Source organism: Anomaloglossus baeobatrachus, chromosome 12, assembly GCF_048569485.1.
Source record: "Anomaloglossus baeobatrachus isolate aAnoBae1 chromosome 12, aAnoBae1.hap1, whole genome shotgun sequence".
Lineage (NCBI taxonomy): Eukaryota > Metazoa > Chordata > Amphibia > Anura > Aromobatidae > Anomaloglossus > Anomaloglossus baeobatrachus.
In genome coordinates this window covers 18,897,853-18,913,514 of record NC_134364.1, presented here as the reverse complement: position 1 = coordinate 18,913,514, position 15,662 = coordinate 18,897,853, and the positions used below count along the sequence as shown (strand labels likewise).

Sequence of the window (15,662 nt, the reverse complement as noted above, 5' to 3'; positions counted from 1 at the left end):
GCCATTTTACATTTACCAGCCAAAATCGCATTAGAGGATCAATCGCTGCCGGGGAAGCTCATTATACAACATTTGTGCTTTGTGTGTTTATTCTGGATTTATTCTGCTAAAAGTATCTGAATTTCCTACTATTACATAACATCACAGACACTGAATACTGTCACGTTTATGTTCAATGTTCACAAATGTTATATCCTCTAGAGCTGCACTCACTATTCTGCAGATGCAGTCACTGTGTAAATACATTACATTACTGATCCTGAATTACCTCCTGTATTATACTCCAGAGCTGCACTCACTATTCTGCTGGTGCAGTCACTGTGTAAATACATTACATTACTGATCCTGAGTTACCTCCTGTATTATACTCCAGAGCTGCACTCACTATTCTGCTGGTGCAGTCACTGTGTATATACATTACATTACTGATCCTGAGTTACCTCCTGTATTATACTCCAGAGCTGCACTCACTATTCTGCTGGTACAGTCACTGTGTATATACATTAAATTACTGATCCTGAGTTACCTCCTGTATTATACTCCAGAGCTGCACTCACTATTCTGCTGGTGCAGTCACTGTGTATATACATTACATTACTGATCCTGAGTTACCTCCTGTATTATACTCCAGAGCTGCACTCACTATTCTGCTGGTGCAGTCACTGTGTACATACATTACTGATCCTGAGTTACCCCCTGTATTATACTCCAGAGCTGCACTCACTATTCTGCTGGTGCAGTCACTGTGTACATACATTACTGATCCTGAGTTACCTCCTGTATTATACTCCAGAGCTGCACTCACTATTCTGCTGGTGCAGTCACTGTGTACATACATTACATTACTGATCCTGTGTTACCTCCTGTATTATACTCCAGAGCTGCACTCACTATTCTGCTGGTGCAGTCACTGTGTACATACATTACATTACTGATCCTGAGTTACCTCCTGTATTATACTCCAGAGCTGCACTCACTATTCTGCTGGTACAGTCACTGTGTATATACATTACATTACTGATCCTGAGTTACCTCCTGTATTATACTCCAGAGCTGCACTCACTATTCTGCTGGTGCAGTCACTGTGTAAATACATTACATTACTGATCCTGAGTTACCTCCTGTATTATACTCCAGAGCTGCACTCACTATTCTGCTGGTGCAGTCACTGTGTAAATACATTACATATCCTGAGTTACCTCCTGTATTATACTCCAGAGCTGCACTCACTATTCTGCAGATGCAGTCACTGTACACATACATTACATTACTGATCCTGAGTTACCTCCTGTATTATACTCCAGAGCTGCACTCACTATTCTGCTGGTGCAGTCACTGTGTACATACATTACTGATCCTGAGTTACCTCCTGTATTATACTCCAGAGCTGCACTCACTATTCTGCTGGTGCAGTCACTGTGTAAATACATTACATTACTGATCCTGAGTTACCTCCTGTATTATACTCCAGAGCTGCACTCACTATTCTGCTGGTACAGTCACTGTGTATATTCATTACATTACTGATCCTGAGTTACCTCCTGTATTATACTCCAGAGCTGCACTCACTATTCTGCTGGTGCAGTCACTGTGTATATACATTACATTACTGATCCTGAGTTACCTCCTGTATTATACTCCAGAGCTGCACTCACTATTCTGCTGGTGCAGTCACTGTGTACATACATTACTGATCCTGAGTTACCTCCTGTATTATACTCCAGAGCTGCACTCACTATTCTGCTGGTGCAGTCACTGTGTACATACATTACATTACTGATCCTGTGTTACCTCCTGTATTATACTCCAGAGCTGCACTCACTATTCTGCTGGTGCAGTCACTGTGTACATACATTACATTACTGATCCTGAGTTACCTCCTGTATTATACTCCAGAGCTGCACTCACTATTCTGCTGGTGCAGTCACTGTGCACATACATTACATTACTGATCCTGAGTTACCTCCTGTATTATACTCCAGAGCTGCACTCACTATTCTGCTGGTACAGTCACTGTGTATATACATTACATTACTGATCCTGAGTTACCTCCTGTATTATACTCCAGAGCTGCACTCACTATTCTGCTGGTGCAGTCACTGTGTAAATACATTACATTACTGATCCTGAGTTACCTCCTGTATTATACTCCAGAGCTGCACTCACTATTCTGCTGGTGCAGTCACTGTGTAAATACATTACATATCCTGAGTTACCTCCTGTATTATACTCCAGAGCTGCACTCACTATTCTGCAGATGCAGTCACTGTACACATACATTACATTACTGATCCTGAGTTACCTCCTGTATTATACTCCAGAGCTGCACTCACTATTCTGCTGGTGCAGTCACTGTGTACATACATTACTGATCCTGAGTTACCTCCTGTATTATACTCCAGAGCTGCACTCACTATTCTGCTGGTGCAGTCACTGTGTAAATACATTACATTACTGATCCTGAGTTACTTCCTGTATTATACTCCAGAGCTGCACTCACTATTCTGCTGGTACAGTCACTGTGTATATTCATTACATTACTGATCCTGAGTTACCTCCTGTATTATACTCCAGAGCTGCACTCACTATTCTGCTGGTGCAGTCACTGTGTACATACATTACTGATCCTGAGTTACCTCCTGTATTATACTCCAGAGCTGCACTCACTATTCTGCTGGTGCAGTCACTGTGTACATACATTATATTACTGATCTTGAGTTACCTCCTGTATTATACTCCAGAGCTGCACTCACTATTCTGCTGGTACAGTCACTGTGTACATACATTACATTACTGATCCTGAGTTACCTCCTGTATTATACTCCAGAGCTGCACTCACTATTCTGCTGGTGCAGTCACTATGTACATACAGTACATTACTGATCCTGAGTTACCTCCTGTATTATACTCCAGAGCTGCACTCACTATTCTGCTGGTGCAGTCACTGTGTACATACATTACATTACTGATCCTGAGTTACCTCCTGTATTATACTCCAGAGCTGCACTCACTATTCTGCTGGTGCAGTCACTATGTACATACAGTACATTACTGATCCTGAGTTACCGCCTGTATTATACTCCAGAGCTGCACTCACTATTCTGCTGGTACAGTCACTGTGTACATACATTACATTACTGATCCTGAGTTACCTTCTGTATTATACTCCAGAGCTGCGCACATTTTATTTAATCGTCATTTTCTAGATTTCTCCTTGCTGTCGGGAAATGTAGGCTTTCTTTTAGGGCTAAGCCACACGGCGAGAAAATCGGTGCGAGTGGAGTGCGATAAAACATCGCATTCCCCTCGGACCAATTCTAGCCGGTGTGTCAGCACACATGGGCGATTATTTTCTCAGCCCTAATCGGACCGAGAAAACAATCGCAGCATGCTGCGATTGTAAGCTGAGTCTCTTTCTCTCGCACCCATTCAAGTGAATGGGGCGAGAGAAAAATCGCACTGCACTCGCGGTACATCGGTGTACTGCTAGTGCAGTGCGAGAATGGCTATAGCCGGCTACACAGTAGAGAGGGAGAGAAATCCCTCCCACCCCTCCTGAGTGCCGGCCCGCCCCCCGCAGCTGAGGTCTGCTCGCACGAACGGACCTCAGTTGCAAGGACACAGGCATGACACTCGGCTCTGCTGTACTGCCAGCACGAGCCGAGTCTCATGCAAGTGGATCGCAGTAGTGCCCGTGTGGCCCCAGCCTAACAGACAGCCCCTCTTGCCTTGGGAGATGTTATTAATTTCCATGCAAATAAAAAAAAAATAAAATCAGCAAACGTTCTTGAAAATGCCGTGAAGTTGATACAAAGTATAATAAAGAGTTTCAGAACTTTTTATTTTTCCTTTCCACAATAATAATACTTAATTTGTGTTAGAGCGGTTTAATAAACGTCTTGTGATATTTAGTGATCGTGCAGATTACGTTGTGTTTATACGATGCGGTTTCTTTGGTCATTACATTTGAACAGGAACCGAAAAATGACACCATCCCCCACGTGAAGAAAGAAAAACATCCATCACAGGCGAAGAACCGAGCGAAGAGGAAACCGCCGAAGGGAATGTTCCTTTCCCAGGAAGATGTAGCGGCCGTTTCTGCAAACGCCAATGCTGCGTCCACACTGCTGAGACATCTGGACATGGAGCTCGTCTCCATAAAGAGACAGGCAAGTACCGGCCGCCGGCGCCCGGGGGAGCGAGCCAAGGTGATTACCGCTATGTGCGGCCATGTGCTGCACGGGCCAGGGGAGTGAGCCAAGGTGATTACTGCTGTGCGCAGCCATGTGCTGCACGGGCCAGGGGAGCGAGCCAAGGTGGTTAATGCTGTGCGCGGCCATGTGCTGCACGGTCACACACCCCGATCCTCAGAGCGGAAAGTGATCACCGATCCTTAAACATCCACTTTATTCTGCTGTTCTAACTACTCCCACAATACATGGCCAATCATAGGAGAAGGCATAATGTTTACACTGGAGATGAGCAAACTGGGTATAATGGAAGGCAATGGGGAACACGAGCATATTATTATTAAAGACCTCCCTGAAAAATGCTCAAGTTTCCCATTGACTTCCATTATACTCTGTAAATGATTACTGAGCATCAAAATGCTGGTTACACTTACTGAGCGCCAAGCAGCTCCCTCAGCCCCAGTTTTAATATTTTCATGACTTTGATATTTTCATTTTTTTTTTTTTTTTAACCTTTCCTACAACAATGCCATACTTTACCCAATGAATTGTGGTTTTGAAATGACACCATTCATTTTATGAAATGTATCGGTTAGCCGGAAATAAAAATGACGGTAGAGTTAAATGGGAGAAAATACACTAAAAAATATTATATATATATATATATATATATATATATATATATATATATATATATATATATATATATATATATATATATATATATAATTTGTATATAACATGATTAGTGTAATCATTTTCTGAGAATTTTATATTTCATCTGATTTTAGCGTATATATTTGTCTGTTTGGACAAGCTGACGTTTATTTATCTTTTTACTTTTTGCTGTATGACTTACTTTTTTTTTAATTCTTTTTTATTTTTAAACCTTTACAGAAGTGATTTGTGTGATATATACACACACTAAAATGTGCAATTCCTGATGCGGTCGGGGAGGAGCCAACGGGATGTCAGGACAGCAAGAAAATAAAAATTAATCGTGTATTATATAATATTTTTTGCCTTCATGCTGCCCCATCATTCCGTTGGCTCCTCCCCGACCGCATCAGGAATTGCACTTTTTAATTGCTCCAATCTATGATGAGCAGCAGCATGTAGACGGCAGCGGTCAGACATGATTTTGCTTGCAGCAGGACGCTGGCTGTGTTCTCCAGCCGGCATCTCCTGGGTATGGTGCCTAATCATCCTCCACTCTCTGGCACCCAACACATGACTTAACCCCTGAATGATGGGTTACTTAACACTGGAAAGTCTGTGGATTATCTCTCTTCAGTTGGCTTACTCATTTATTTTTACCTTTTTCTTTAGATTCAAAATATTAAACAAACGAACAGCGCTCTTAAGGAGAAGCTCCAGGGGGGAGTAGAGGAGTTCCGGATTCCTGAAGTAAGTGCGGGCTCCTTATTCCTTTATATAGTGGTGTCTGTAGGATGTAACGATCGGTGGAGGGGGAGGGGGGGGCTCTGATCTTCAGTGACCGGACGCCGTCACCTTTTATTTTGCGGCGTGTGTAATCCAGTCCTGTGATCTGATGGCTCCATATTAAATCCCTTATATTTTTATATATTCAGGTTGCACAGAAGTTCAATGCTCGCTGGACGACGGAGGAACAACTTCTCGCCGTACAAGGTAGTGATAAACACAGAATATATTTTCTTTGTCGCTCCATTGGGAGACCCAGACAATTGGGTGTATAGCTTCTGCCTCCGGAGGCCACACAAAGTATTACACTTTAAAAAGTGTAACCCCTCCCCTCTGCTATACACCCTCCCGTGCATCACGGGCCCATCAGTTTTTATGCTTTGTGTTGAAGGAGGCACACATGCACGCAAGCTCCACAAGTTAGTCGGCAGCAGCTGCTGACTATATCGGATGGAAGAAAAGAGGGCCCATTACAGGGCTCCCGGCATGCTCCCTTCTCACCCCACTCTGAGTCGGCGGTGCTGTTAAGGTTGAGGTACCCATTGCGGGTACATAGGCAGGAGCCACATGCCGTTTTCCTTCCCCATCCCTTACAGGCGTCTGGGTGAAGTGGGATCCTAAACGGTCTCCAGGCACTGGGACCGCGCTCCCTCCGCAGCCCCTGGGGGAATCTGCTGGACAGGAGCCCGGGTATCGTCAGGGACATGGCCCTGCTACTCTGAGGTACTCTGTGTCCCCTTGGGGACGGCGCATGGAGCGCCTGTTTGATACACGCTGCAGCAGCTGCTGGGTGTGTTGGTGCGCCGGGACTACCGCGCTGGCCGCGCTTGTTTGCCGGCCGCGCGTATAACTCGAGTCCCCGGCTTTTGCGGCCTAGTGCCGCATATTCCCGCCCCCGGGCCTGCCAGTCAGGAGTAAGGGCGGGACGCTGCACGGAACGTCAGCGCTGAGGGCAGGAGCATACTTTCTATCCTCCTCCCCCCTCACTGTGCACAGTGGGGCACCAGATTCCCGCACTTTTTAGTGCACGCCCACGGCTCCCTCTTCCTCACAGAACGCCGGCAGCCATTACTAGCAGCACGGCTGACGCTGGGGATCTTCAGAGACGAGCTCCAACAGCGCTGGGAGCCCAGGCAGGGAATCTGGTGGTCACACAAACGCTGAGGGCGGTCGGTAAGCAGCACCTGTTACGAGGTGCTTGCTCCCCTGGGTGCAGAAGTGTATATTTATATCCATATTTTGTATACATTTACTCTGTACGGCCGCACTGTTGCCTTGGCTATATACCCTCTCTGATTGCTCTAAAAGGAGACAACAGCATGTCGTCCGAAAAAAGCAAGGGTGCCAAGGCACAGGCTTACTTTGCAACCTGTACCTCATGTGCGGCTATGCTACCTGCAGGTTCCATCTATCCTCATTGTGTGCAATGCTCGGCCCCTGTGACACTCACTCAGCCGGAGCCTTTGCCACTGTCCAGGTGACAGGGACGGAGTTTGCAGTATTCGCTGACAAACTTTCTGAGTCTATGGATAGATGGTCTGCTAAGATTCTAGAGGCTTTGCAGTCCAGACTAGTAACACAGGCCCCGGGCACTGTTGAATCATTGACCCCAGGCCCCCCTAGGTTGGAGCAGCAAAGTGCTCCTGGGGCGACTCATAGCTCCCACGGTGAGGACTATGACACAGACCGCAGTCCCAGGCCAGCTAAGCGGGCTCGCCGGGAGCTTCCCTCGACTTCATCACAGTGTTCAGGGTCTCAGCATGAGGAATCTCTGGAAGATGAAGCGGAGGTGGCAGATCAGGGCTCTGATTCTGACGCCGCTCTCAACCTTGATACGCCTGAAGGGGACGCCATAGTAAACGACCTTATAGCGTCCATCAATCAGGTGTTAGATCTTTCTCCTCCAACTCCTCAGATTGAGGAGTCAGCTTCTCAGCAGGAGAAATTCCATTTTAGGTTTCCTAAACGAGCACGGAGTGCATTTCTTGATCACTCAGACTTCAGAGATACAGTCCAGAAACACCGAGCTTTTCCAGATAAGCGCTTTACTAAGCGCCTTAATGACACACGTTATCCCTTTCCCCCTGACGTAGTCAAGGGTTGGGCTCAGTGTCCCAAGGTGGATCCTCCAGTCTCCAGACTGGCGGCTAGATCCATAGTTCCAGTGGCAGATGGTGCATCACTCAAGGATGCCACTGACAGACAGATGGAGCTCCTGATGAAATCCATCTATGAAGCTATTGGCGCGTCCTTTGCTCCGGCATTCGCAGCCGTATGGGCACTCCAAGCTATCTCAGCTTGCCAGTCTGAGATTAATGCAGTTACACGTGCCTCTACTCCACAGGTTGTGTCCTTAACCTCTCAGGCGTCGGCGTTTGCGTCCTACGCCATGAATGCTGTCCTTGACTCTGCGAGCCGTACAGCGGTAGCATCCGCCAATTCGGTGGCAGTCCGCAGGGCTATGTGGCTACGTGAATGGAAGGCAGACTCTGCTTCCAAGAAGTTCTTAACCGGTTTGCCATTTTCTGGCGACCGCCTGTTTGGCGAGCAATTGGATGAAATCATTAAACAATCCAAGGGAAAGGAATCGTCCTTGCCCCAGTCCAAACCCAACAAACCTCCACAAAGGAAGGTACAATCGAGATTTCGGTCCTTTCGGACCTCAGCCAAGTCCCAATTCTCCTCGTCCACCAGGCCACAGAAGGGTCAGAGGAACTCTGACTCATGGCGGTCTAAGTCACGTCCTAAAAAGACCGCCGGAGGAACCGCTCCCAAAGCGGCCTCCTCATGACTTTCGGCCTCCCCAAACCGCATCCTCGGTCGGTGGCAGGCTCTCCCGCTTTTGCGACGCCTGGTTGCCACATGTCCAAGACCGATGGGTGAGAGACATTCTGTCTCACGGTTACAGGATAGAATTCCGCTCTCGTCCTCCGACTCGTTTCTTCAGAACATCTCCGCCCCCCGAGCGAGCCGATGCTCTTCTTCAGGCGGTGAGCACTCTGAAAACAGAAGGAGTGGTGATCCCGGTTCCCCTTCAGCAATGGGGTCAAGGTTTCTACTCCAACTTGTTTGTAGTGCCAAAAAAGGACGGATCTTTCCGTCCCGTCCTGGACCTCAAGCTGCTCAACAAACGTGAACGCCAGGCGGTTCCGGATGGAATCCCTCCGCTCCGTCATCGCCTCGATGTCCCAAGGAGACTTGCTAGCATCAATCGACATCAGAGATGCTTATCTCCACGTGCCGATTGCACCAGAGCATCAGCGCTTCCTGCGTTTCGCCATCGGGGACGAACACTTTCAGTTCGTGGCGCTGCCCTTTGGCCTGGCGACAGCCCCTCGGGTCTTCACCAAGGTCATGGCAACAGTGGTAGCGGTCCTGCACTCGCAGGGACACTCGGTGATCCCTTACTTAGACGATCTCCTGGTCAAGGCCCCCTCTCAGGTGGCATGCCAACACAGCCTGAACATTGCTCTGGAGACTCTCCAGAGATTCGGGTGGATCATCAATTTCTCAAAGTCAAAATTGACTCCGACCCAATCGCTGACATATCTCGGGATGGAGTTTCACACTCTCTCAGCGATAGTGAAACTTCCGCTAGACAAACAACGTTCACTACGGACAGGGGTGCAATCTCTCCTTCGAGCCCAGTCGCACCCCTTGAGACGCCTCATGCACTTCCTAGGGAAGATGGTGGCGGCAATGGAGGCAGTTCCTTTCGCGCAGTTTCACCTGCGTCCACTTCAATGGGACATCCTACGCAAGTGGGACAGGATGCCGACGTCCCTAGACAGGGACGTCTCCCTCTCTCAGGCAACCAAAGCTTCCCTTCGGTGGTGGCTTCTTCCCACCTCATTATCGAAGGGGAAATCATTTCTGCCCCCATCCTGGGCGGTGGTCACGACGGATGCGAGTCTATCAGGGTGGGGAGCGGTCTTCCTCCACCACTCGGCTCAGGGTACCTGGACTCAGCCAGAGTCCTCCCTGCAGATCAATGTTCTGGAGATAAGGGCAGTGTATCTAGCCCTAAAGGCATTCCAGCCGTGGCTGGAGGGCAGGCAGATCCGAATTCAGTCGGACAACGCCACAGCGGTGGCATACATCAACCACCAGGGCGGCACACGCAGTCGGCAAGCCTTCCAGGAAGTTCGGCGGATTCTGCTGTGGGTGGAAGCCACAGCCTCCACCATCTCCGCAGTACACATCCCGGGCGTAGAAAACTGGGAAGCAGACTTTCTCAGTCGCCAGGGCATGGACGCAGGGGAATGGTCTCTTCACCCGGACGTGTTTCAAGAGATCTGTTGCCGCTGGGGGAAGCCGGACGTCGACCTAATGGCGTCCCGGCACAACAACAAGGTCCCGGCATTCATGGCACGGTCTCAAGATCACAAAGCTCTGGCCGCAGACGCCTTAGTTCAGGATTGGTCGCAGTTTCGACTGCCTTATGTATTTCCTCCTCTGGACCTACTGCCCAGAGTATTACGCAAGATCAGGTCCGACTGCAGCCGCGCCATCCTCATCGCCCCAGACTGGCCGAGGAGGTCGTGGTACCCAGATCTGTGGCATCTCACGGTGGGTCAACCGTGGGCACTGCCAGACCGTCCAGACTTACTGTCTCAAGGGCCATTTTTCCATCTGAATTCTGCGGCCCTCAACCTGACTGTGTGGCCATTGAGTCCTGGATCCTAGCGACTTCAGGGTTATCTCAAGAGGTCATTGCCACTATGAGACAGGCCAGGAAACCAACGTCCGCCAAGATCTACCACAGGACGTGGAGAATCTTCTTATCCTGGTGCTCTGATCAGGGTTTTTCTCATGGCCATTTGCCTTGCCCACTTTTCTGTCCTTCCTTCAATCCGGACTGGAAAAGGGTTTGTCTCTCGGCTCCCTTAAGGGACAAGTATCGGCGCTATCTGTGTTTTTTCAAAAGCGTCTAGCCAGGCTTCCGCAGGTCCGCACGTTCCTGCAGGGAGTTTGTCACATAGTCCCTCCTTACAAGCGTCCGCTAGAACCCTGGGATCTGAACAGGGTGCTGACGGCTCTCCAGAAACCACCTTTCGAGCCAATGAGAGAGATTTCTCTTTCACGCCTTTCACAAAAGGTGGTCTTCCTAGTGGCAGTCACATCACTTCGGAGAGTGTCGGAGCTGGCTTCACTGTCATGCAAAGCTCCCTTCCTGGTGTTTCACCAGGACAAGGTGGTTCTGCGTCCGGTTCCGGAATTTCTCCCTAAGGTGGTATCCCCTTTTCATCTTAATCAGGATATCTCCTTACCTTCTTTTTGCCCTCATCCAGTTCACCAATGTGAAAAGGATTTGCACTTGTTAGATCTGGTGAGAGCACTCAGGCTCTACATTTCACGCACGGCGCCCCTGCGCCGTTCTGATGCACTCTTTGTCCTTGTCGCTGGCCAGCGTAAGGGGTCGCAGGCTTCCAAGTCAACCTTGGCTAGATGGATCAAGGAACCGATTCTTGAAGCCTACCGTTCCTCTGGGCTTCCGATTCCCTCAGGGCTAAAGGCCCATTCTACCAGAGCCGTGGGGGCGTCCTGGGCATTGCGGCACCAGGCTACGGCTCAGCAGGTGTGTCAGGCAGCTACCTGGTCGAGTCTGCACACTTTTACAAAACACTATCAGGTGCATGCATATGCTTCGGCAGAGGCTAGCCTAGGTAGGCAAGTCCTTCAGGCGGCAGTTGCACACCTGTAAGAAGAGGCCGTTTTTTCGGCTCTTTTTATCGAGGTATTCTTTTACCCACCCAGGGATTGCTTTTGGACATCCCAATTGTCTGGGTCTCCCAATGGAGCGACAAAGAAGGGAATTTTGTTTACTTACCGTAAATTCCTTTTCTTCTAGCTCCTATTGGGAGACCCAGCACCCGCCCCTGTTCCCTTCGGGCTGTTGTTTTTTTGTGTACACATGTTGTTCATGTTCATTGTTCTTTGGTTCATGGTTTCAGTTCTCCGAACATCCTTCGGATTGAATTTACCTTAGACCAATTTATAAGTTTCCTCCTTCCTGCTTTGGCACCAAAACTGATGAGCCCGTGATGCACGGGAGGGTGTATAGCAGAGGGGAGGGGTTACACTTTTTAAAGTGTAATACTTTGTGTGGCCTCCGGAGGCAGAAGCTATACACCCAATTGTCTGGGTCTCTCAATAGGAGCTAGAAGAAAAGGAATTTACGGTAAGTAAACAAAATTCCCTTTTTCTTAGGCACAGTCCATTCTCAGATGGGAACTTTCCACCTAGGCACGGATTCATATTCTTTATCAGGGAATCCACCAAATAATCCGGTGTCCTTTATAGACGAGCGTTTGTGTGCAGGGAGGGGGTTAGATCGCCCGTCTGCTCCCCTATATCTGCCGCCAGAGACTTGCGTTATATAAATGATTGCGGTTTTATCATTTTACATCTGCAGTTCGGATTTCAGCGTCTTCCTTTTGTTCCTTACCCTGCAGCCATCCGAAAGTACGGACGCGACTTCCAAGCCATCTCCGACGTGATCGGAAACAAGTCAGTGGTTCAAGTGAAAAATTTCTTTGTGAATTACCGCCGCCGCTTCAACATCGACCAAGTCTTACAAGAATGGGAAGCGGAACACGGCAAAAGCGAGGAGAACGGAGACTTCCTGGAGAAGCCAATGAAATTATCAGATACTGCTATAAAGATGTCTGATGAGGAGGAGGAGGTATGACGTGACCCCGGGGGCGTCCTCGTTATCTAGGGTTTACTGCTCGATGATTGAAGGATCAGTATAGGGGAATAATGTAGTTTAAAAGGGGTATGCACAGCAACGAAAGGTATCCCTGATCCTGTGATCGCCTGGTGTCCGACCTCTGGTGTCACCTCCCAGGGATATCGAGATTGCAGCTTTTCATCGTCCCTCTAGTTCTTATTCATGGGGCTGCCAGTGATAATGGAGCGCTATTTGCACCTCTCTCGAAATGAAAAGGGCATTGTTCAGATCATGCTTTTGGGTTTACAAAAAAAATCCCTTTTTAATGTTCATCTCGTTAAAAAGATGTCATCCCTGATCCAGCGCTGTCCTTATGGACTTGTGAGTGTAATGGAGGGGAAACATCCCCTTGGGGGTCCATTGTCTGGCTTAAGCCTGGTCCTGAAGGACTTAGAACCTACTCAGTATACAGACTTTTCTCATAAATAAAAAAATAAATCTTTCTTTTTATATAGCGCTAACATATTCCGCAGCGCTTCACATACATCAGGAACGCTGTCCCCATTGGGGTTCACAATCTAAATTCCCTATCTGTATGTCTTTGGAGTGTGGGAGGAAACCGGAGTACCCGGAGGAAACCCACGCAAACACGGGGAGAACATACAAACTCCTTGCAGATGGTGTCCTTGGTGGGATTCGAACCCAGGACCCCAGCGCTGCAAGGCTGCAGTGCTAACCACTGAGCCACCGTTCCGCCTCAGTCCCGTATACTGACAAAAATGACTGCAGCTCTCCTGACACGAGCTCACAGCCTCGCAGACACGCGTGCGGTTTGGTTATACGGTCAGGTCGGGAGACCCATGCTCAGTCCGGGGCACTGCAATTTTTATACGGAGCCTTAGACAGAATTATATACAACCCCTCTTAAACCCATTATCAGGCTGTGTGCACACGTTGCGTTTTTATCGCACTTTTCATGCATTTTTTTTTTTCTTTCAGCTTTTAATCAATACTGCAGGGAAAAATGCATTCCAGCAATGTCTGAGAATTGTGACTTGTGCACACGCTGCTTCTTTTTTTCCTTGCAGATTTTGTTGCTGAAAAATGTCATTTGTGTGCTTTTTTTTTTTGTTCCTGCGTTTCTGTAATCCTTTATCACTACAGGGGATTATATTGCAGCACTTTGCCTCACACACTGTGCAGACAGCATGGTGTGTGAGGCTCTCCGTAGCTCAGTAACCCGGGATTGTCATGATGCCAACCCAGGGTTGCCATGGCAGCGATTGGGTCCATGTCATGGCATTACAAGGACCTGATCGCCTGGGAGAGGTAAGCGATCTCTCTGCCTGCCTCCTGAATGCAGCATTCAGGGGATTAAACTACCGGGAGCGGCGCGGGCACTGCTGTGGGCAATGAGAGCCCGGTCCCACCTGTAACATCAGCCGGGGATCTGGTGGAGGGGTGTACAGCGCCTGAACCCCTGCGATCGTCATTACTAAAACATGCATGAAAAAACGCGCAAATGCAATAAAAAAATGTGCAGGGTTTTTTTATGCTACGTTTTTCCTTGCCAAAACATACTTTGCGCAGAAAATCTGCCCATAAAAGCGCAACGTGTGTACATAGCCTTAAAGCCGATTGAACCAATAATATTGTTTTTCACAGTTTTTTTTTATTTTTTCTTTTGTTTCCGAATTCCAGGCTGCTCTTCTAGACGTCAGATTCACCCCGGCTTCATGAGACCAAGAACTGTTATCGTTGACTACTTAGTTTTCCCCGAATTTCAGGTATTACCAGGACTCGGCCACCGCCTGCGTCACGCTTTGTGGACAAGCAGCTACTTACCAAAAAGGCAAATAACTTCCAGCCCTTTGAGATATCTGCCTTAATCATCTCTAGTCCCCGCACACATCCACACTCTGCTTCCACTGCGAAAAGCAAGGACGGGAGACAACGCTTGTGCCCCCCCAAACGTTATTCACCCCAACAGAACAATGCGACCTGTAAATACCCTGCAACCCATCCCCCGACCGCCCGCGCCTCCAATTCTGAGACTGTTCCCGTCTGATGACCGCGGTCCGGCTGTACAGATGCTGCATGCACAGACTTGTGTTTTTCTGCTTTCTTTTTTGGATGCTGTACACTTAGTTTAGCATTACTGAAGACCCCTCCCGTGCGCAGGAATTATTCCCCTCCCCCCTCTCCAGTTTTATCGTTTTTTGTTTTTTTTTTGTTTTATGGACAATTGGATCTTCGGATTTTGGATGATTTCTACGGACATGAATTTCAATCAATTTTCAGGGTTCTGGGGGCCGCCTCCGCGGTTCGGGAGGGAGAAGATTTAATTAGAATGTCCCTAAATATTAGGGAACGAGTTTTGTTATTAACTATGTAGTTTTTTTTTTAATTTCTTTTTAAGGTTTTATTTTTTTTTTAATTTAAATAGCGGCTTACTGTCCTGATACGCAAGCAAAATGTCATATAACTTGTGTAATCTTTCACAGCTTAGCTCTGACACCGCCTCGCTGACTCCAGTCACATCCAAAGCTGCTGTCAAAACGTGGCACCTGATCGTGCGTCATTGAGACACTACAGTCCATAAGTCTAACAATCTGCCATCCCAATTGCTGCGCTTTGATGCAGCTTTGGCAGTGATTGGAGCATAAAGTCCCAAAAGCAGCACATGAGCGCTCGCTGCGCCGAGCATTTTGCCCAGATCTGAACTGTGAAAAGTGGAGTTTTTAGAACATTTCTTAGTGCAATGTCTACGCGATCCCATAGTTTCTGCCCAGGTAAAGGTGATATCATGTCTATAACCTTAAATTCCAGACTTTCATCAACTTCGTGTTTCCATTTTAATGGATAAGTTATTTTTTTTTTTTTTTTTTTTTTTTCCCCGCTCCATAATTTATTTCCTCTACAAATCATGTTTATTTAATCAGTCATTTTTTATTTTTATTTGCATGCTCGTCTGTTATGTGCCTTTTTACATTTTACTACTGGCGAATGACTTGTATCAGCGGATATATTAAGGTGTCTCCCTATTTTTATTTTTGACCCCCTCCCTGTATTGTGTGGCCCTTTCTTGTTTCCGCTTTGCGGTTCAGAAAATTAATAATATATTTGGAATTTTTTTGTTTTGTTTTTACTTGTCTGTTGTGTGAAAGAGTTCTGAAATCGTATTTTATATTTATACAAATGGATTGGAGAATAGTGGGGACCATACTGAGCTTGGGGGGGCCATATGGTTATCAATTATACTGTGTTTTATTTAAACTGGACTCACCTACTCCATATCAGGAGCCTGCGGGGTCCCGCTCCCTCTGCCTGCCCGGACTGAGAGCCTGCGGGGTCCC

At 47.7% G+C, this 15,662-nt stretch overlaps 1 protein-coding gene across 1 annotated transcript in view; it reads left to right on the top strand.

Moving 5' to 3' along the window:
• Nucleotides 1-15,204, top strand: part of RCOR1 (REST corepressor 1) — a 30,726-nt gene extending 15,522 nt beyond the window's left edge. The window contains 5 exon segments of the mRNA XM_075330543.1: nucleotides 3,975-4,169; nucleotides 5,520-5,597; nucleotides 5,783-5,840; nucleotides 12,089-12,318; nucleotides 14,008-15,204. Coding sequence (XP_075186658.1) covers nucleotides 3,975-4,169; nucleotides 5,520-5,597; nucleotides 5,783-5,840; nucleotides 12,089-12,318; nucleotides 14,008-14,046 — 600 coding nt within the window. The 3' untranslated portion in view covers nucleotides 14,047-15,204.
• Nucleotides 15,205-15,662: the final 458 nt, after the last annotated feature.